Source organism: Lipophrys pholis, assembly GCF_963383615.2.
Source record: "Lipophrys pholis genome assembly, chromosome: 9".
In the NCBI taxonomy this organism is placed as follows: domain Eukaryota; kingdom Metazoa; phylum Chordata; class Actinopteri; order Blenniiformes; family Blenniidae; genus Lipophrys; species Lipophrys pholis.
This window is the reverse complement of record NC_137639.1, coordinates 25936360-25957317: the sequence shown is the minus strand read 5'-3', so window position 1 is coordinate 25957317 and position 20958 is coordinate 25936360. Positions and strand designations below refer to the sequence as shown.

Genomic DNA, 20958 nt, shown 5'->3' with positions numbered 1-20958 from the left:
CTATTAGGCTCTCAGTCATGCTCCAAAACCCTCTCATTACACATATCCCTAACTACATGTCATTTACAGCAAGATGCAATAAAATTAGGCACTTACTGTTGTGTGACATTAAAAAAAAAGCCCCAAAAAACACCTGAGAGACAAAAAAGTAACAGCATTGCTCTCTTTTGGCATAATAACCTTACCTTGTGCTGGATTTGAGCAGCTGTAGTTTTGGTGTTCTCAAGCTGCTCCACCAGAGAAATATCACCCAGAAAATTACCATGAGCCGCAGAGAGCCGACTCAGCAGGTCGTCTTCAAACCTCTTGAGCTCAATTCTGAAGTGGTTCTGCTGGGTGGTTAATTGCATCTTTCAATGAAAAAGTACACATCAAAGTTTAGATTTATTTTTTTTTAAATGTGGTAGAATTAAAAAAAACAAACAAAAAAAAAAACCCACACTATATCATGACAATGAAATGCTTTGCAAAGTCTACATAAGTTTAGCAATAATATGCTTGAATCACCTTCAGGGCCTCCAGGTCGGGCCTCTCTCGGGCCACCACCTGTCCCAGCAGCTGCTCCTCCAGCCCCACAGGAGTCACTGTGAAGTTGATAAGAGTGGTCTGGGCCTGGAGCTCAGGGGGGAAATGTGGGTTGGCCAGCTTGGTGTGGAGAATGAGTTGAAAGTCACTGTTGTATTCACACTCCTTTCCCGCAATCAGAATGTACCTGGATAAAAGGAATTAATTTATCAATAAAAAAAAAGTATTTGACAAACAACAAAATGTCCAACATCACTCCTGACAGTACTGGAAGAGCAATTCAGGTGCAAAAGCCATAACTTCTCTTCGAGAGACAACCCTGACTCAAACTGAATGGTTTGAGGGATTGTTTGTAATCTCTCACTTTGTTGAAAACATGATTATTTTTTTCAATCTTGACTGGAACAGAAAACATCTCAATGTCAACACAAAATCCAGAGTAAATATTCCCGAGACGGTGATGTCTTCTCTTTTGTAAGTTATCACGTCAAGTTACAAGGTGATAAAGTGGCAAATGTATGAGTATATGATTAGAAATATCACTAATTGGATGGCAGCGCACATCACAAACAAACCGCCCCGCACTCATTCTTTATCTTGTTCTTAGACTGCCGCCTCGAACCGCTAAACATTTTGTTCTTGAAGAAAACTTTTCCTAAAAACTTCTCGATCCTATTTGAGCTCAGCATCACACCTTTCCTGCACTCCAACTTCAGACGGGCTCCAAATACCACCTGTACTGTAGACAAATATTCTTGAGTGAGTATGAAAGATTATCACCACACCAGCCAATATTTATCTCTTCCTGCATTTCAATTAAATTAGCAGTGGCTTGACGAACCTGGTGGCTTTTCATTTATCTCTAATTACCCCTTGGGTGTCAGGCAAGGCCCCAATTTTTATGGCACAGGTTCCTTGTGGCCTGGGTCTGGTTCAACTCTATATCTTCACAAGCCAGAATTAATGTACTATTGATAGAACCATTACTCCACCAAATTAAAGTCCTTCCTGATGGATTGGCTTGTAGTCTTCCGTCAGCCATGAAAGGAATAATTAGTATTCATTACTTCACACTCTACAACATTCCAATTATTAATGAACTTCAGCTAAGAAGCCCTACCAGATCCATCAAGGCTGCCCCAGCAGGTTGTATTAATCATCGACAGAAACAAGTGTGTGGGTCATCTACAAGGGATAAACTTATAATCAGATTTACAAAGATAAATAGTTAGGTCTGGATGGACAGGACTTCAAAAAAAAGCTCAATGAACATACAAGACACTCAATATTCATGGTCATACATGGATCAGACCGAGCAAGATGTAAACATCTCTGAGGGAGAAATCAAAGCAGAATGTCAATATGTGGTATGTTCTATTTATTCCGCTGTTAGTTGTGCAGTTTATGAAATTTACATGATTTCTTTCTTTTTGAGGATAAGTGGAAGTGGTTTTTATGGAGTAGATATTTTGGTGGTACTGTTATATTTGTGAAGTGGATTACACTGTGGGGAGTGAAGCAGACGTGTTTAAATTCAGCGAGGTTTGTGTCGAACAAATGTCATTTTTGAAGGCAGATGTGACTTATTCGTATATATTGAAAAAAAAAAGAATTATGGTAAGGTAAAACCTTCCAGTGAATGGCACATAATAACACGGCACCTAAGACAATCTGGATGCAACAAGCCCTTTTCATTTAATCTAAACTCGATTCAGTGATGTTAGGCTGAAGGTATGCTGGACCACGTCAAAAAAATCACCTATCAGTTTTGAAATTATTAAAGCTAAATGGAGTCATTGATAATGATGGAGGACCACTTAATTCTTGCCAGCTTTCTGCGGAAGACAGGAGTCCTTATACATAACCATGACTGTCCTCATTTCAGCTTTTCTATGGAAGCTCAACTGTTCAATATTCATCACACCCAAAGAATATGAACACACAAATATACATCTATCACCCTTCTTGAGGGGTCAATCAATATGGCGGCGTCAGGGATTCAGAACACGTCCTGCAAATACATTTATAATCTAAAGAGTGAGCAATAACAATGCATTCAGTCATGTCTTACTGGTGTTTCAATGCTCTGTGAGATTCAGCCATCTGGCAAATCTGTCCTCTATGTCTCACACTACAAACACCACAGACACACAGACACAGGTTGTGGTCATATTGACTTAAATATGAACAAGGATATAAAACCGTTCATTGATTTCAAATGTTTTTGTTAGGTAAACACTCCATGCTAACACGTTTCTGCACAGCAAAATGTTTCCTGGTGGTATCTTTCCTTTTATGTGGGGTCATTGACATAAAAGTGAAAATACCTTGGTGATTTTGTACTAACCTTCCTCTCTTAATTGTTTTTTTGCTGAGAAGTGGCTCTAGGACTGGGTCTACCCTCTCTGGCAGATTCTCTATCAATACTGTTCCACCGCATACAAGAGCTTGTTCAATCACTTCCAGATACCTGGGACAAAAGAAAGTAGAAAAATAGAAACAAGGAGAAAAATAATTGAGGCTGGTTTAGGCACAATTTAAAATATTTTAGCACTTCATGATATATTAGAAAGTACAATCAGCCTCTGCTCACCCTTTTTGTTCCAGCCGGACAAGCCTCAGTTCTGACCCCAGTCGGTTTCTCATCCACTTGATGCCCTGCTGTTGTGGGTCGATGATGAGAGGCCAACGCTCACTGGTGGTCAGGATGGCAGCATTCTCAGTAGACATCCTATCATTTGGCAAGTCCTGGTTATGCCAGGCAGCCACAGTGGCATCATCTGTAAGCATGAGTATTGGATCCAGGCCGTCTGTCAGGGGTACAGAGACCTGGAAGAAAAACAGAAAAGTGATGTCATTCATGCTGATGCTTCGGTGAAAGTCCTCCTCTTCACACGGCTTAGTGTTTCTATTTATTTATTTACAGAAATATCCACAGTCTAATTTGTTCTGCAGGTTTGAGCTCACCTTCTGAGACTTTAGGAAGGGTATCCATGTGTTAGTATAAAGCTCCACACGATACTGGCTGGTGAAGTAACCCATGTAAGAGACAAATGCTGAAGTGAGGAGGATGTCACCACAAAGGGTGTTCTGTTGCTTCTCATACTGAACCAGCGCATGGGACCAGCGATCCTTCTCTGACTGTAAAACATTAAGCAACCCACAAAGAAGTTAACGACCTATTAAACCAGAAATGATGGAATCAGTGCTACTGGAAAACATACACACTGGAAACTTTCCTACTTCATCTGAGCAAAAACTAAGAATACGTAAACAGTAAAGCGTGCAAGTACAATTCCATTCTAATAGCTCTGGAAGTTTGCCTGCATGTTTGCTCTGCATCAATTTAGCATTCATTTGAACCTTCAATACTATGACTGTGACAGCCCACAACAATAAATCATGTACGGCATTTTCTTACAAGGGGCTGTGGATCTAGAATATGTCACATAATAAATTCTCAGACAGTTAAAAATCACTATAATTTTACTCTAATGTATTATGGATTGCCTGTAATATCACTCAGTCTGGGGTGAGACATTGTTAATTTCCAACAGCTGTTGAGGCTTTGAGGTAAGTTAATGATTAAATATAGACGGCCTGATTTATTAGTCTGTACACTATTGCTTCCAGGTCAATGCCATAAAGACAAAACATTTATCTTGATATGCTTAAAAGCCAAGCTGTTCCATGCAAACCACATTTATTTTCTGGAATCGGAAAGTCGAACCAGCAAAATGGCCACTGAAATGATCATCTTTTATAATCTATTAGCTCCCACAAATATCTGAATTGTTTGTAGACAAAATAATAGAATACCAAACTAAGGAATATAATCTATGATGCAAACATGCAGCACCCATAGCACATCATAACTCCCTCATTGGTACTTTAATAATTTTACCAAATGTAGAGTAAAAATAAAACCACACCCTTTCTGTAGCAGAGCAATAGGAGCAGTGTTACTGTAGCCTTCTTGCCATCCCTCTTCCCTTTGTCATATTGGAAACTGCTCACTACGACTGTTGCCAGTTGCCAGTTGCCCAGTTCAGCCAAGCGTTTTCTGTGGTCCAGCCCTCTCTACCTGTCTCACAAGTCCCCGGTATGCTGCTGGGCAAGGCTGTAAAATCTCTCTTTGCTTGATCTGCTCATACAACTGTCAGCCTGTCCTGCCAAGATATAACAACTTCTAGTCCAGATTACTCATGCAGTTCGATTACCAGCATCACTCCAGCATGCCTCCCTCCAACAAACCGACAGTTGATTTTGATCCAGGCCAGCCTCAATGACACTACCAAACTCCTCTATTTCTCCTTGTTTACCATCAAGCCCTTGACTAGTCGGTTGGCGAGCTCTATCGTCTGGGTGGTGCGTGCCACCTCCTCTTGACAGCTGATTTTCTCGGCTGTCGCCTTCCCAAACTGAGCTGTTAGACTCTGCAGACTGGCATCCAGATCCTGGTGAAACAAAGCAAAGGAAGCCATGCAAATAAGACAGTTAAAAAAGTGAATTAAATATGCACAATAAAAACACTGCACTCACCAACAATTTCTTCTGAACTGCCTGGAGTTTGACTGTTGCCATTTCTAGTTCAGCATTAGCTTGTAACAACGCATGTCGTTTTGGAATGATTTCACAATAAATCTGTCAAAAATAAGACATACTTCAGTTGAAAAAAATAGTCTCTCGTGAATCAGAATGGTAACTTTTCTTAAGTCAACGTCTGACCTCATAGTATCTGACGATATTAATAATCCAGGCACAAAGTCCAGCTGCAGCTGTAGACTTGGTCCAAACTAGATCTGGGTGGAAGTCCGGGTTTCTCAGATATTGTTGTTTCACCACAGCCAGACAGGACTCAGGGATGTGCTCCTTGTCATATGACACCAGGGCCTGCAGGAAAACATCCACCTGACGAGGCATAAAAATATACAAGAAAGAAAACAAGATGTTAGTGAACGTCACAGTACATTGCAGTACAGTCTGAAAGCAAGAACTTATCAAAGCCACTTCACACAAATTCATTAAAAAACAGAAGCAATCTTTTAAAACGCAAAAAATATTTTTGTCCTCAGTTAACTTGAGAAAATTATACATTATCTTTTATTTAATTTGTTGAAAAGCAGATTGATTTTAATTATACTCCGGACAGCTTCACAGGCTCTGCATAAAAATACTAGTAAAGAAATAACTAAAAAATATATAATAACAACAATACATCCTGTATATATAATAAATCAGTGATATTTTCCTTCCTTTTCTCTCCTTCTTACTACAATTTACCCAGCTGAACACATCTGTGAAATTGAACCTCTTATGGCTCCTTAATTATGGATTCATGCTTTTGAATTGTTGTGTGATATTACATTCTACTATCTCTCACTTTTGAAAAAGATTTAGCGTGCCTCTATTCAAAATTCGACACCCTTTCAAACATGTCCCATGGATTTAAAGTAATTTGTGGTCTGATTGCAGCAAGAAGTAGATACACGCTCAATTCTCTGGAGGAAGCATATTCATGGATTCATCCAGCTGTAATGTGAGCGCCAGAGAGATGTTGGGCAGGGCCAGGGTCAAGGCCCAGTCACAAATTAGACTGACATTAATCAGGCAGATGTGATTGACATGATGACAGCTTAACCTTGCCCATGAAGGCCCGCGCCGCCTTCCAGCTCCGATCCTTAGGCACTCGACCCCAGGGCGCTAGGAGGACCATCACAGCTGCTGCTACATTTATTACCGCCGCCGGAGGGTTCGGGAAGGCCTTCAGCTCAGTGAGATTCACCTAGAAACAATTGTATAGTGTTACATAATTATAAAGAGTAGATTCAGTAGAATTTTGTCTAGTTTGACAAAATGAGGCACTTTATTAAGGGTGTCAAGAGCTGCTGTGGCCGCTGTCAGTGATGGCTCTGCCTTGGCTAGATCATTTTCACAGTCCTTCTGCTTGACAGCAATTTCTGCCTGGATGACAGCAACCTGTGCAAAAGTAACCATAATGAGAAACACATTAACTACATGCAGAGTAAAACACAAAAAAACCCCATCTGAAACAGAGGGGGAGTTCACCTTTTGTGCCTCGATATCTGCCGCCTCTTTCTTGTTGCTAACCCTCTCAGTCTGCAGTCCAATCTTGGTAATGATAGCTTCAATGTTCTTGTTTTTAAAGGTCAGCTCCGCTTCTTGGGATGCAAGTTTAGTTTGAAGATCTTCAACCTGAAATGGGAAAATAAAAGTGGGAATTAAATACTTAATAATGTAATCTGTATTGACTTGATCTCCCCAAATAAAACATGGCGAGCAATTACTGATTTGTCGCGTTTGATTGTCCTCTTTCAGTTTTTATATTAGGCCATAACAACACAGAATAAAGACTTTTTTTTCTTCTTCACCTGAGCAGCAGTGGTTTGGAGTTTCTGAAGGCCGCTGTCAAGCCGGTTCATTTTCTGCCGAAGCTGAGAACGGCTCTTCTCCAGCAGGTTTCTGTACAGGGTGATTTGCTGGAGAAAGCTCTTGGGGGTGGTGTAATTGTACCGCTTCTCATTGCGCTGGTATTTTTCACTTGCCTGGTTGACACTGGTGTGAGCGTAGGCCATGAAAAGACTGATGGATTCCTGGACGGCAGGCTGTAAAAATAAGCAGACAAGGGGGGGAGAGAGCAGAACAGGGCGAGCTGGATTGAGTGGAGTTTAACATCCCCAACCTGATGGGAACTGAAATATTATCTTCATAAATTTTGAATTCATCTACAAGTTTTGCCATCTTACTTGGCTGGCCCTGACTTACTCAATCTGAAATTTAGGTGCAGCAAGCAGAAATGATTATGCTTTGAAACCTCTGCGAAAATAATGCATTTGCACCACTGACGTGAAGCGTGTAAAACATGCATACTCTTTACATTACATCTGGCGTCCTCCAACTTTCTGAACACTGTCTACAGCTGCTGTGACGCTACATTAAAACTAGGTATTCATCATGTGGCGTACAATGACTCACTGTCACGATTAATCACACAGTTAGCAATCAATTAAAGCAAAAACAAATGAGCAGAGAATGTAAGGATCAAACCTGATCATAACTCACAAAAAGCCATTGTTAATGATCATAGAGCTGGTAGGGCAGAAAAAAAAAATCATTATTAATTAAGACCTGACATAACGTATTTTGACAAAGCGTGCCGTGTTCTGTTGCGTTGCGAAAGAAGCTCATTGATTGGCCTTGTGCGGAAACTATTAGCAGATTTGTTAACTTTAAATAAATGATCATTTCATTTCTTGCACTCCAGCCTCTTCAAAAAGATAAACAATCATTAACGTATTTATTTGTAATGTCTGATATTGCTTTATATCAACTTTTAAAATCCACGATAAGCCCTGCCCACCCACCAAATTTTACTATCTTCTTTATGTTATAATATTTAAATTTTGAATATATTCTATCACTGTAACTGCAACCATCACTGAATTTTGCACCTCATGTTAAAGGTTAAAGTTGCCGTATAATAACACAACCTCTAAGCTTTTACACTGTGAGCACTGCACATGAACAACAGGGACAGATGTACACACACAGTAGAAAGGCACAGGCTGGCTCATGTTCACATATGTGGTGACACTTCCTGGTTGTGACAGCTGTGCCACCTTAGAGGGTCGTTATGTGCTTAATCACTCTTCTCTCATTAACATAAATGATGCTGGGTTGTGATCATTCCACTGCTATGATGGAAAACAATGATATGCCTGCACTCACTGTGAGTCTCCAGGCATGTGTTCGGCAATTTGTCAGAACCTCAGCAGAGAACTAATGATGAAGGATTTGTGGAAAAGTTAATCCAGCTGCACTGCGATAATTGCAAGGTACTCATTAAAGTCAAACCCAATCTGGAAAACTTGGGTTTGTGACAAACCTCTGCAAGACACTGCTGACTTCAAACACACTGTAGACAGCTCACAGTTATTTACAGTAATGTTAAATATTTTCAAAGGCAGAGAAAAGCTCGGTTATTGTGAGTTACGCTGAAATAAGGTAAGCAGTTTCCAAGGACTGACCTGAATGCCTTCAATATCTTGGATGAACCTGTAGCTGACCGACTGCAGAGCTTCAAATGTCCACGGATGAAACCAGTCAATCGTGGTGCAGTTGACGAGGGCTGGGAACTGACGGGCTCTGACACGCAGGGTGCTGCCCACAGGAGAAAAACACAGCACGACCTACAAAAAAAAAAAAAAAACAGGGATACAAAATCATGTGAAATAGTAAACTTTAGCATGATGTTCCACTCAATATAATGTTGAATTCATGTCGGAAAAATAGACACAGGTCACAGACACCAAAGTGATGTTTTTCCAAAAGAAAACACACAACTGCCAGCTTTCTGATCCCCTGCTTTCATCCCCCTGGCATGTGGACAGTCGCTACATTCCCAGTTGGCTGGAGCAGACGGTGACACGACCAGAGGCCCTGGCACAAAGACTGAGACTGAGCTGGATGGGATACATGTGTCCTGAGAAGAGTTTCCTTCCTTATGACCCCATAGTTCATCCGGCTGCTTCGGTTCAGCTCATCCAACATGTTCATTTATACCATTAACGAGCAGCTTCGCTTCAAAAGTTTGCTGAAAACTGTTAGTGTGTGTGTGTGTATGTGTGTGTAACTTAGTGCTGAGAAGAGTTTCCAAATTTTCTGTTTTGCTCTTGAATTAGCAAAACCAATTCAGAACATTTAGACGATATCTTTTTGGAGAACATGGTTCTAACTGATTTTGAAGAAGACCATCAAGTGCAACAAAGTAATGCCTCAAGTGTAACAAAAGCAAGTTTATTATTAAAGCACAAATAAAAAATGGTGGACAAAACATTAGTCGAAGAATTCTAAATACTCCACCGTGAGCTGCAGTCGAACCCGATCTGTAAAGAATCTCCAGCAGTTTTCTCTGTTGTCCAACAGTCCGAGGCCTCGGACCTCAGCTCTCACACCAAACACGATGCCTTCAATCTCCTCTTCGCTGAAAAGCTCAGGAATCTCCCCTGGAGAGAGAGACTGCAAATCTCAACGAGTAATACATAAAGACTGAATATGAGAAGGACTTTTGTATAATAATGTATGTTTATAAGGAACATACACAAGTGCAACACAGCCTGACTGCTAACTAGATCATTTCTGACCTGATGCCAGTAAGTCATTGATAATGACGAGGAACCGCTCGTCGGGAATCTGTGCATCAGTCAGCAGCAAAGCCACACGTTGGTTCTTCACTCCAGCCTTTATGAACAAACTGGCCAGATCCATCTAAAAAAACAAAACAAAAGCAAAACAAACAAACAAAAATAAACTGATTCCTGCTGTGAATGGATGCCGTTGTGATCTCAGTAATATAGTGACAATCAATTGAAATCCAAAGTCCAATGGTACCCCCTTAATTTTTGAGGCATGGTTAAATGATTGAATTACTAAACTTGCCAAATCAATGGGACATTGAATTATTTCCCAGTGTCTTTTAATAGTATCTGACAATTGTGCTCTGCATCACTGAAGAAGCTGACCAAATTTAAATTACAGAAATAATCTGCATCCACACAGAATAATGACTGATCCATTTTTTTCCCACAAAGATCCCACTTAGGAATTTATTCACATTTTGTATAATAAAAAAACAAAACAAAACAAAACAAAAAATTATTGTAATTATAACAGTGTATTTTCAGAAAGTCATAGTTTATTCTTTTAAAACACAACTTTTACCTTGAGGTCTTGGATGCTGTAAGCTTTCTTCAGAGTAATCTGGAAGACTTCCACAGAGGACATGTAGGCAGCCAGGCGAGTCAGACTCTGCTTCCCACTGCCGCCAACCCCAACGAGTAAAGCATGGCATCTTGGAGCCTCCAGGATGCGACTGATACGACAGCTAATAACAAGACAATCAAGCATCATTACTGACGTTGACAAAATGTTTATTACCAGTTTATTAAGTGGACTTTGAACCAAAAATAGCTACACTCACACATGTTGGATGGCGTCTTCGAACAGGACTAGATTCATGGCTGGATGAAGCTCATTGTAGTTTCCCAGAGCATCTGTGAGGATGGTCCTGAGTGCAGACCAGTCTCTGACCGGCGCATAAGAAGGTTCCTCACCCATGGAGGAAAAGTGACAATAGAGAGGCAGCGTTTGTATCTGGATTTTCTCTATTCCCTGAAAGAGGCCGAACAAAAGAATCAATCACTTGGTCACTGCAGTTTATCTGAACATTTCATTCTGATCATCAGCATTTGCTTCTCACCTCAAAACACTCATGCACAGTGTCCATCTGTAGCTTCTGGAAAAGCTTCAGGTCACTGACATCTACCAGTCTGTCTGCGTACACTCTGCAGGATTCATGTGCCCAAAGCAGAGCCAGGTCAGTGCTGTTTGTTACATTCTCAGGCCCACAGAAGAGAATCCCCTTAACAGAAAAAAAAATTTAATAAATGAATTTGCAAATTCCAAATCCACCTATGAAATTCGATTACCATGAGCAGTACCTGAAAGACATTCGCTATATCTCGAAGATTAAATGTATAGTGGAACTTGATGGCTGTGGGAAGGAAGTTGTGAAGGATCTTGTGATGAAGAGTTGTGGCAGCTTGGACCACAGACGCAGCGCTCCTCTGAACTGTTGGACTGAAGTGCTGCTCTCTGAAATGGCCACACATGATCTGACTGAAGATGAACGTCTGAGCCTCAAATGACGGGAAATTCACTGCCAACACTGAGAAATGTCGCTGTGAAGAACAAAGACAAAATCAGAGATCACAAAAGTGAAAGCACACCATATTAAATTACCTTACCGGAAACTTTCTTCTTATTCCCAAAAATTTTAAATCCAGAAATACCAGGCATAAAATTATTCATAACTCCATGCCACTAAATTATTTTGGGCAGTAGTCATGGTTGTAAAAGCAGTGATTGTGACATTATCACAGTGAATTTTAAGCATAAAACTTCAAATCTGAAATATGATTTAATGATTGGTCCGTGGCATGACTATGAACGCACAGGTAGATAACACCATTGTAAAATAAACTTTTTTTGAGTGATTTAAGTACCATACCTGTAATCGAGGGTTGATAATGAAGCTCCCAGCTGTTGGATTCATACAGGCAACATACTGCGTATTGTGTATTTCCTTTACGGTCAGTTTCTGCCTGTCATACCTACAGTGAGCGTAGAGATTAAAAGTTTAATTCATAAACAAAAAACATACTGGAAAAACAAATGTGGTGTACCGTGAAATGCTATGATGACAATTACTGCCTTCCTTATGCAGATTAACTTGCTCAGATTGTCTTGCTACAAGTGAAATCTTCTCACCAGTGCCCATAATCCAGGTGTTGTCGTATGAGTGTGTGAGGCTGCGATGTTCCATAACAGTCGACAGCTGGCATGTTCATGTCATCAATGAAGTAGACCAGCCGTCTGTTGCCAGCAGGGGAGTAGCTCCTGCCAGCTTTCTTCTCTAACGGCTGCTCAAGGTTCACTAAAACAAATTGCAAGGCAAAGAAGAAACCAAACTACAACTTTGATAAAGAAAACTCAATGATAGAAATGTCAAATCTGCTTTAGAAATCGGAATATATCATGAAAGTGATTGAAAATGTATAAAGAAGAGCAAGTTTGGGATTGGTTTTTTTTTTGTTTTTTTTTTTGCTTCTTCAACTGTTCTGACTTTCAACAAAGCCAGCAGATGGTGCTACAGTGTACTTGATGTGTTTCACTCCACCACAGCACAAATCAAAGAGTGCTCTCACCCTGCAGCATTAGAGAGGTCGTGTAATAGTTGAAGGGTACTTTTGCGGTGATAAAGCCCTCTGGCAGACAGTCTAACTTCTCCCTGACGAGTGCAGTCTTTCCCACTCCTGCATTCCCCACAAGCATCACGGGCTGTCTCCTCTTGAGCAACAAGTCCATGAAGTAGCGAAGACGCAGAGTCTCTGCTGTGTGCACCAGAACAGCCTGCAATCATAAAAACAGCAGGACAACACAGAACAGAAACATACATGGTTATTATGGCTTTCTTTGAGGGTGATTTATTGACAGACATGTGTTCAGTGAATTGTATGTGATTTATAATTTCTTGTATTTCCCCAGAACACCACAACTATTCTGTCATAATAGCATCATTTGCTCAGAACAAAACCCCACTAATTATGGCTCAGCAAGAGCCTTTGGAGCATTCACAGCTGTACGCAAGAGCATAAAGAAAGACAAAAGAGCGTGGGTGATAGCTCAAGCCTTGTTGCTCGTGCCTTCACCCCCACGCAGTCTGGTATACAGAGTAGTAGATGGTAATCAGACACAGTGGCAAGCCTATCATCCATTCTAGCACTCCTGCCATAACCTCACGATGTGACTTTACCCTCTCTTATTATGTGTACTGAGGCATGCATACATTTTTAATATGACTGTATTGTTCATTTTGGTTATTTTTCCTGAAGAAAGATTGTTGTGTTTGTGAATGTGATTATTTGCAAAATCACTTTAAAAAGTTTGTGGTTTTTTTTTTTCTTTTCTCAAGGGTCCTATTCATCATTTATATTATAGTCATTTATAAGTCCTCACCTGTAATGGTGTATAAGGTTCCATTTCAAATGGAGGTAAAGCTTCACTCCAGGGTAGGAATCGTCGTGTCTGATGGTCGAGGTAGTAGTCGAACACCGTCCCTTGTGCTGGAAGCTTCACTGTCTTCATTTCCTTGGACCACCACCGACTGAACTCCACCCGATAATCATAGAGCTGTACGGATCATCACACATAATCTGCATTAATTCCTATCATTTCAAATGGACAACCCCACCATCACCACAAATGACACACAGTTGAGCATATATTCTACTTGGTCTCATGTCACTCTTCATGATACACTCAACAATGTCTTGCATTGTCCTGTTTTGTTGTTGAAAACAGTAGTATACAATGTAAAATTTAACTAAGAGATAATAAGGGAACTTTTAAAGATAATTGTAGCCCACCTATCCCTAATTTATATAGGAAAGGGCCCTAAGTTCTGTGTGACACATATACTCTATTACTTGATAAGTCTTACTTAACCATCTTTCCTGTCTTTCTGTGCTTGGACCTCTATAATGATTTCAACACTACAGCAAACCAGTTTTTTGAATACATACTTGCCTCATTAATGATTAACTAAAAACAATCCCACTTTAATAAAACCACAAATTCACAACATTTTGATTTGATTTTTGATTTACATTGAAGTATTCCATCATAACAATAGCTCCATAATCACATTAAACCCAAAGGCACTTGCATCAGCTATACTTACCCTAATATGTACAATTGAAAAATAAATACAATTAATGTCAAACCAAACAATTACCTGATCTTGAGACAAGGCCCCGCCAAAAGCCCAAATGCAGGCAAAGACAAAATACGTCTCATAGATCTCACGAGGGGAATCAGAAGAAATATTTTCTGGCGTTAGAAGGCAATCAAGAAAAGTGCAGAGCGTCTAAAAAGGAAAAGATGTATTATTAGATCACAATTTTGTTAGTGTTGAATTATATGAATGGAATAAAACCACACCGTTCAAGAGTATGTGTTATTTACCTGAACCATGCAGTTTTCTGTGATGGGAGTGACGGTCTTGAAGTTGTGTTTCATCCGTTCTAGACAGCGCGGAACGTATTTCTCAAACAGAATGGTGAGGTGGGCCCGTTCTGTCTGGCATCGTCGTTGGTCGACCCAGCTGGCAACAAATCTAAGCAACAAAAAGTATTAAGTACATGAATTACCAATACCTGAACCAACTAGTCCTACGACCAGTACTACTGTAATGACATAATCTTTATGTCATTTGCATAGCTCCTTTTATACATACTAGTATAATTACTCCTACACATAATCATAATAAGAATAAGAATAATAATCTTTAATACCATCTACAATATCATTATCTATTAATCTGGATTAAATATAAAGTGCAACTTAAAGTATAAGAAATTTAAACAAACACAAAAACAAAATGACACAATAAAACAAAAACATTTAAAATGAGACAAACAAAAAAAAGTGGACACATTCAAAATGCTTTTTAGAATCACTAAAAGATGATACTGAATATTGACTGGCAAATAAGGAAAAATCTCCAGTGCACAAAAACGGAAGCCAAGTTCACAAGTTCTGTCAGCTCTTGTTGAAGTATTTGAAACTAAAATTTAATCAGACATTCAGAAACCCATAAAGGTTTTTATCCATTGACGAATTTAAAGACAAATATAAGGATTTTAAAATGCATTCTTAATTAAACTAAGTTAAGAAAGCTTTAACAGGTGCTATTTCATTGCTTTCTTGCACAAGTTAGTTACTCAGCAGCAGTGTAAAAGCCGATTAAGTACATCTCTGTGAAACTCACGGGTTCCAGCCCAGGTCCTGCTGGTTGACATAAAGGATGCCTGCTCTGGACACGGTGGCAGGAGTTGCCATCCTCAGATGACTGATTTCAAACACCAGTCTCATGGATGGAGTAAGCGACACACGTTCATTACTGGCAAGAGTCAGAACCTGAAATTATAAGGCATTAAGTTTTCAAACTATCAAGACATCGGTATAGTCAGTAAGACGGACTAGACTCTACCCAAACGATAAGGAAACCTCTGTCCACATCTCATCGGGTTTGACATATTTACTTTAGAATATTTCAAAGGGGACAAGATCGCTGTGACATGTTTCATCACTCAGGGAAAAAGGCCGCCAAGTGCTCAGACTCGAGGAAGTGATTGCTAAAGGAGGGAGAAGTAAACATCTTTTTCTGTGTATACCACCTTGGTTGGTATGTGTTGTACAATAGTGTATGGGTGAACCGGAGGGAGGTACCTTGTTATCATCCATCACTGTGTTGAGTGATTCAATCCACATCGGATCAATGTCTCCATCCAACACAATCCACTTAGGCCCAAGGTGGGAGATGTTTGCCTGCTCTCGCATCAGTGATGAAAGTAAACCTTACAGCGAGATTGAGGAAAGCAAGGGAAAAACAGAAAAGGTGTAAGTTTTAACTACGCATGGGGTCAGATAGTACAAACAGAAGTAGCAGCAATAATCAAGTGTTCCTCGTTTAATTTTAGCCGTTTACCATCTTTCCACTCTCGAGTTGCAGGATGAATGAAGCCAAATAGTTCATCTCTGTCTATCGCCTTTGGATTGAGGTCATTCCAAACAGGCTTCCTCTTCAGGTTCACATAGGTTTTATGGAGAACTCTCAATATCTGGGAAACAGGCCAGTTTGTCACGTGCGTCAGCTACATTACAAATTAAGAATCTTTGGTTTTTTGAGGCATGAATTGTCTCACCTGACTTTTCCCAGTTCCTGCATTTCCAACAACAAAGACAGAGTGACGTACCGCCATGAGCTCCTCCAGCTGAACCACCTGAAAAAAGTAAAGAGAATCACAAGTCGTGGTTTTATTTCTTCATTAATCCTTTTCAGGTCAATTTACACCAGTTAATTTAGAACCTTGAGGATAAAGGCCTCCTCGGGCTGCAGTTGGAGCTCCAGCGTTGTATTCCGGATTGCCTTTTCGAAGTCGCAGTCTCTCTCTCTATCCACCTCAAGGCCAGGTAGCAGGTCTCCCAGCACACCCAAGAAGATGGCGACATCCTCGGTCACAATCTTAGGCAAGTTGAAGTCTCGGAGTGCACGCATAAGCACCTAGGAATAAATTCCCACTTTTTAATCAGAAACTTCTCTCTTCTTTGCCTGTGAGGTGACATGCAGATCTCACCTGCTCCTCCGGCCTCATCTTGTCTCTTCTTCTCAGGGATCCTGCCAGAACCAGAACAGATTTGACAGCACGCAAACCCCAATCGTAGTGGCCCTTGAAGAAAAACAAGAGAAGACAGTGAAGATTAACATTCTTGTTTTTGCTTTTAGCCTGAAATTGATGACTCAAAGCAATGAGACTTGTTAGATAATTTCATGCCATGGTATTTTTCAAATTATTTTTTAGTGATACCCTTTGTTCTGAAATCACAAAGCTACTCCTACCTGTTTGGAGAGTAGTTTTTTGCAGAGAGTGTACAGAGTGATAAACTTCCTGGCTAAAAGCTTGGCACTCCTGAAGCCCTCCGCCACCAACATTATCTCACAAATAAGCTCAGTGTCAGGCACCACCATGGCACAGGGTCTTCAGAGGGACAAAGACAGCAGGAAAACATATATCCGTGGTGAGTAAATGCCGTGTGTGGTAAATAAATGCTTTAACATATTATGGAGAAGAGCACTGTGTTATTCTAACCTGAAAAGAGCCTTGAGGTTCTCCGGCAGTTCTGTTCTTCCTGCGTAGCCGGGGTTCATGGTGATGAAAATCCCCATTGAGTCTTTTAAGACAATGTCCTTATCGAGGAAAAAGAACCTTCGAGGTGCCCGACAATTATTATTGAAAGTTTCACAGTTATATGATGAACGGTGCAAGTTTTCAGCTTCAGCTGCTCACCTTTTCTTTTTAGAGCGAATGGCGTCCTGAATGGTTTTGACCTGCACTGCGACAACTGACAAAACGTCCACAGGGATACGGTTGAATTCATCAAAGCAACCCCACGCTCCAGTCTGAGCCAGCCCCTTATAGATGTTTCCCATAGACTTCAAGTAAACAGAAAAATATATAATTTTGCATTACAGCGCACATTTTTAACATGGACACTGATAGATGTCAGGGAATGATAAACTCTGATCTGTTGAAGGTCACCTTATAGTCCATCTGCTCAGAACAGTTGAAGATGTAAACCATGACGCCCATGGCCTTGCCCAAGTCCTTAGTGGTCTCCGTCTTCCCCGTTCCCGCAGGCCCTGCGGGGGCTCCGCCCATGATCAGGTGGAGTGATTGAGTTAAGGTGATGTAGCACCTGTACTTGGTGAAAACACAAAGATAACACACATTTATTCTTAGCAATATTGTATGACATGAACTTATTACACTCAAATGATAACTGCTGAGGCATTGCTTTACCGGTCAGTCAGTGGGGTGATGACCAGACGTGGAGTGTTACCAAGATACTCGTAAGAGTAACGGAAATGAGCGTCACAGATCTTGACCATGCAGTGGTGAAGCTGCTCATCCCAAGAATGTCGAAGCTGAGAAAGCCATTGAAAGGCCTGCGAGTTTGTAACCTGTGTGCACAAACAGCAATCATAAGACAATATGGACAGATTTTATGTTACAAGAAGTAGACAGAAGCACAGTATGATAATATATTATTTTGCATGTTTCATATTATTGTAAAACAGGGAGCTAATTGTACTCTTTAATAAGCCTATACATTACATTACAATCTCTGTATAATAATAATAACACCAACACCAATAATAATAATAATAATAATAATAATAATAATAATAATAATAATAATAATAATAACAAAAAAATTCTAATAATCTTTTCATTAAAAAGACTCAAAGTGATATTAAACTATACAAAATGTTCCTAATTTTAGCTAAATCAGACTTAATATATCTTAAGATATCTATCAAGAAAAATTGTCACTGTGTCAACCTTTTGAGCAATCAGGCTGGCAACAACGTCTCTAGCATGGACGTCAATGGTGCATATAGTCATGATCTTCTGTCTGTCGCCCGGGCTGAGCTCGCCCAGCAGCATCCCGATCAACAGGTTGAGTTGAAAAATCTGTCAGGAACAAAAATACATACATTCAATACATACAAAATGTCATGCATTGCTGTGGAAAATACATACAAAAAAAGTCAAATCAAACTTCAAACCGACTCCATTCAACTTTTCTGTCATTGAAAAGTTAATCCATGCCAAACATCATAAACGGGCAGAATGCGAATGTGCGCTTTAAAGACAATCACAAAGGGTCCTTAGTTCTTGTTTTGACTGAAACGTCACCGAGTGCCATTTGTCCCCTGTCCTGTATGACAGCAGATCCAATCAGTGCAGTGGGTTGAAGGCAAAGAGAGATTATACAAACAGCAGCCAAGGACATGTTAACCTTTAATAGTGCTGATGAAACTGACGAGAGTAATAATACAATAGTGAGTATATCACACAATGAGACTCTACAAGCTCAGATGTGAAATGTGAAAACAGTGATGGAATGGTGAAATGGATTTGCCCTACTATGGAACAGATAAACCATTTACTTAAAAAAAAATTCTGAGTTTAGTTTGTGAACTGTCATTACAATAATGATCTTTGAAGCGACAGCCACATACACATGAAACATTAAAAAGTAAACAATAAAACATGTACCTGTTTCTTGTTGTAGTCCTTTAGTGCCGAGTCAAATCCTTCTTCCAGTCTTTTAAACACAAGCTCCATATCATTTCCCCACCAGATCTGTGATCCTGTGAGTGCAACCTGGGCAGGGAATTCCATAATCCACTGCTCTCTGGGTCTGTCCTCGTACACACTCACAGATTCAAACAGGTGACCTCTGATGCATTCCTTCATGGTTTCCTCCAGACAAGAAAGCCATACCTCCACCTGATGTCAAGTAAATGTTGTTTGTAAATTTCTGACTATGCATATTGGTTGCATTCTTTTGCATAAGATCTTACCGGGCCAGAACAACAACACTCCGCTTGGAAGGGGACATATTCCCTCTCTTTGCTGTAAATGCCTACAGCACGTTTAGGATTGTCCGACTGCTCATTTCTGGCAAACTCCAGATCTGACATGCTGTCAAAAAGTTTTGACAGATGGACAGTCACCTGCCAAACACAAGAAGCACGTTGTCATGAAAAATATACCAAGTGTAGCAAAATCTGATAAGAACAAAAGTGAAGAAAACTTGTAAATGAATTTACCTCTCTGGGACGATTCCCCTTAGAGAGGATGTCCAACAGGTCTGCTGATGAGACAAAGTAAAATCGTGGAAAGGCAAGTCTCTTCGTCTCCAAATATTCAGCAAGGGCTTTCTCACATAAGGCCAACCTAATGAATAAAACATTGGAATGGTGAGCAGGAAACATCAAACAAAAAAACGTTAGTAGAAAAAACCATGAACCTTGTTTGCAGATCCTCTAACGTCTCAAAAAGATTTGCTTTGTTGGTGGCCTCAATCACATTCTTAGTTTTGGCACTTTCCAACATTAACTTCTGAAAATAAAATCCCAGAATATGACAAAGTGATGGCAGTAAAGGATTATTAATAGCTCCGTGACAGATATTTGAATCCCGACCTGAAAATCTGCATCTATAGCTTGGAACCTCAGTGAGTCTGCGGGCAACTGTTGACAAATGTCGTCACAGCCTTTGAAAATGCTTTCAAGGTAGGCCCATGTCCTCTGGACCTCGATCCAGACCATCAGCACAGAGTCGGCGACCATCAGCTGCTTCTGTAGATCCACGACCTGCGACAGGAAGTGATTGACATGCTTGCTCTGAAAGACGCTCTGGAGCTGAACCTTGAGGAAGACAATGGACAGAAATGAGTAGAATCCATTGGAAGAATCTGTTCAGGTACAAAGAGATTACCACCAAATCCATGATGCGAGACTGTTGCACTTTGACATTCAGAAGTTGTGATATATTTAAATATATTCCACCAAATCAGCATGCCAAGTGACGAAAGTGTGGGGGATAGAACCCAGAAGTAGCACGACTTCTAATTGCTGGCTGTAATACTGCACCCCCTATACATCTGGTGTAAATGTTTAGACTGCCATGGCACAACAATACCCCGTGTCCCTCCGACGGCTATAAATCTGAGGACTCAATAGGAACCTCTCCAGTCTCAGCTGTGCTGTTAGACACCCAGACAGGGGAAGGCCTTCCTCCATTTTTATCGCCAACTCGTTCGCAGTGCCTCTTTCAGACAACAATGCTTGTAAAGAGTTTCATGCGATTTACAATAAAATCTCGTTCAGGAAAGTAGTTATCTACCTGATGATCCTCAAGAGTTTCAATGAGTTCTTCATCACATTTAAGCAGGGGTACCGAGGTTTGGTAATGTTCTTCGTATGAAAGCTCCATTGATGCCCATGTTTTATTTATCTCTGTTACAACCTAAAATGAAAAAAAAAAGAACAGCATATCTTAATGAATGGGTTTGGACAAAATAAACAGCATTACTTGATGAATGTGTAGAGAAACACATTTACTACTAAACCATGTTCAAGTTATCTTATAGCTTGATGTCGTTACAGAGAGGTAAAATCCTACTTTTGTTATCCTACCTTCTATGATTGAAGGAGCTCCTTTAGGCTCTCGTTGTAGATTACTGATGATACATTAATGACGCACAGAACCAGTGCGCCTCTTCATTTTAGAGGAGTTATGAAAGAAGTACATTGTTATTTAAAAACTATTTCTTCATTTTCCGAGTTTTTTTAAGTCAATCTGGATTTTAACTATACTTCACTTTACTGTGAATCGATAAAATAGAGAGAGGTCTTGCTGTATTCAAATGACACTA

General features: G+C 40.2%; 1 protein-coding gene across 1 annotated transcript in view; it reads right to left on the bottom strand.

Moving 5' to 3' along the window:
- Positions 1–20958, bottom strand: part of LOC308114433 (dynein axonemal heavy chain 11) — a gene marked incomplete at both ends in the record, with an annotated part of 35899 nt that overhangs the window by 6487 nt on the left and 8454 nt on the right. Inside the window, 43 exons of the mRNA XM_080471306.1 lie at positions 186–350; positions 508–712; positions 2873–2995; positions 3119–3354; positions 3493–3666; positions 4848–4982; positions 5068–5169; positions 5254–5436; positions 6167–6310; positions 6391–6504; positions 6595–6741; positions 6918–7151; positions 8574–8735; positions 9409–9551; positions 9690–9813; positions 10267–10429; positions 10526–10716; positions 10805–10966; positions 11046–11285; positions 11615–11717; positions 11875–12040; positions 12312–12516; positions 13123–13296; positions 13901–14032; positions 14131–14281; positions 14936–15084; positions 15397–15524; positions 15656–15788; positions 15873–15950; positions 16037–16231; positions 16305–16397; positions 16568–16706; positions 16818–16934; positions 17016–17161; positions 17268–17424; positions 17529–17689; positions 18072–18203; positions 18792–19025; positions 19100–19252; positions 19349–19475; positions 19549–19640; positions 19724–19948; positions 20427–20549. Of these exons, the coding sequence (XP_080327432.1) occupies positions 186–350; positions 508–712; positions 2873–2995; positions 3119–3354; positions 3493–3666; positions 4848–4982; positions 5068–5169; positions 5254–5436; positions 6167–6310; positions 6391–6504; positions 6595–6741; positions 6918–7151; positions 8574–8735; positions 9409–9551; positions 9690–9813; positions 10267–10429; positions 10526–10716; positions 10805–10966; positions 11046–11285; positions 11615–11717; positions 11875–12040; positions 12312–12516; positions 13123–13296; positions 13901–14032; positions 14131–14281; positions 14936–15084; positions 15397–15524; positions 15656–15788; positions 15873–15950; positions 16037–16231; positions 16305–16397; positions 16568–16706; positions 16818–16934; positions 17016–17161; positions 17268–17424; positions 17529–17689; positions 18072–18203; positions 18792–19025; positions 19100–19252; positions 19349–19475; positions 19549–19640; positions 19724–19948; positions 20427–20549 (6660 nt within the window). The remainder of the gene's footprint in view (positions 1–185; positions 351–507; positions 713–2872; positions 2996–3118; positions 3355–3492; positions 3667–4847; positions 4983–5067; positions 5170–5253; positions 5437–6166; positions 6311–6390; positions 6505–6594; positions 6742–6917; positions 7152–8573; positions 8736–9408; positions 9552–9689; positions 9814–10266; positions 10430–10525; positions 10717–10804; positions 10967–11045; positions 11286–11614; positions 11718–11874; positions 12041–12311; positions 12517–13122; positions 13297–13900; positions 14033–14130; positions 14282–14935; positions 15085–15396; positions 15525–15655; positions 15789–15872; positions 15951–16036; positions 16232–16304; positions 16398–16567; positions 16707–16817; positions 16935–17015; positions 17162–17267; positions 17425–17528; positions 17690–18071; positions 18204–18791; positions 19026–19099; positions 19253–19348; positions 19476–19548; positions 19641–19723; positions 19949–20426; positions 20550–20958) is intronic.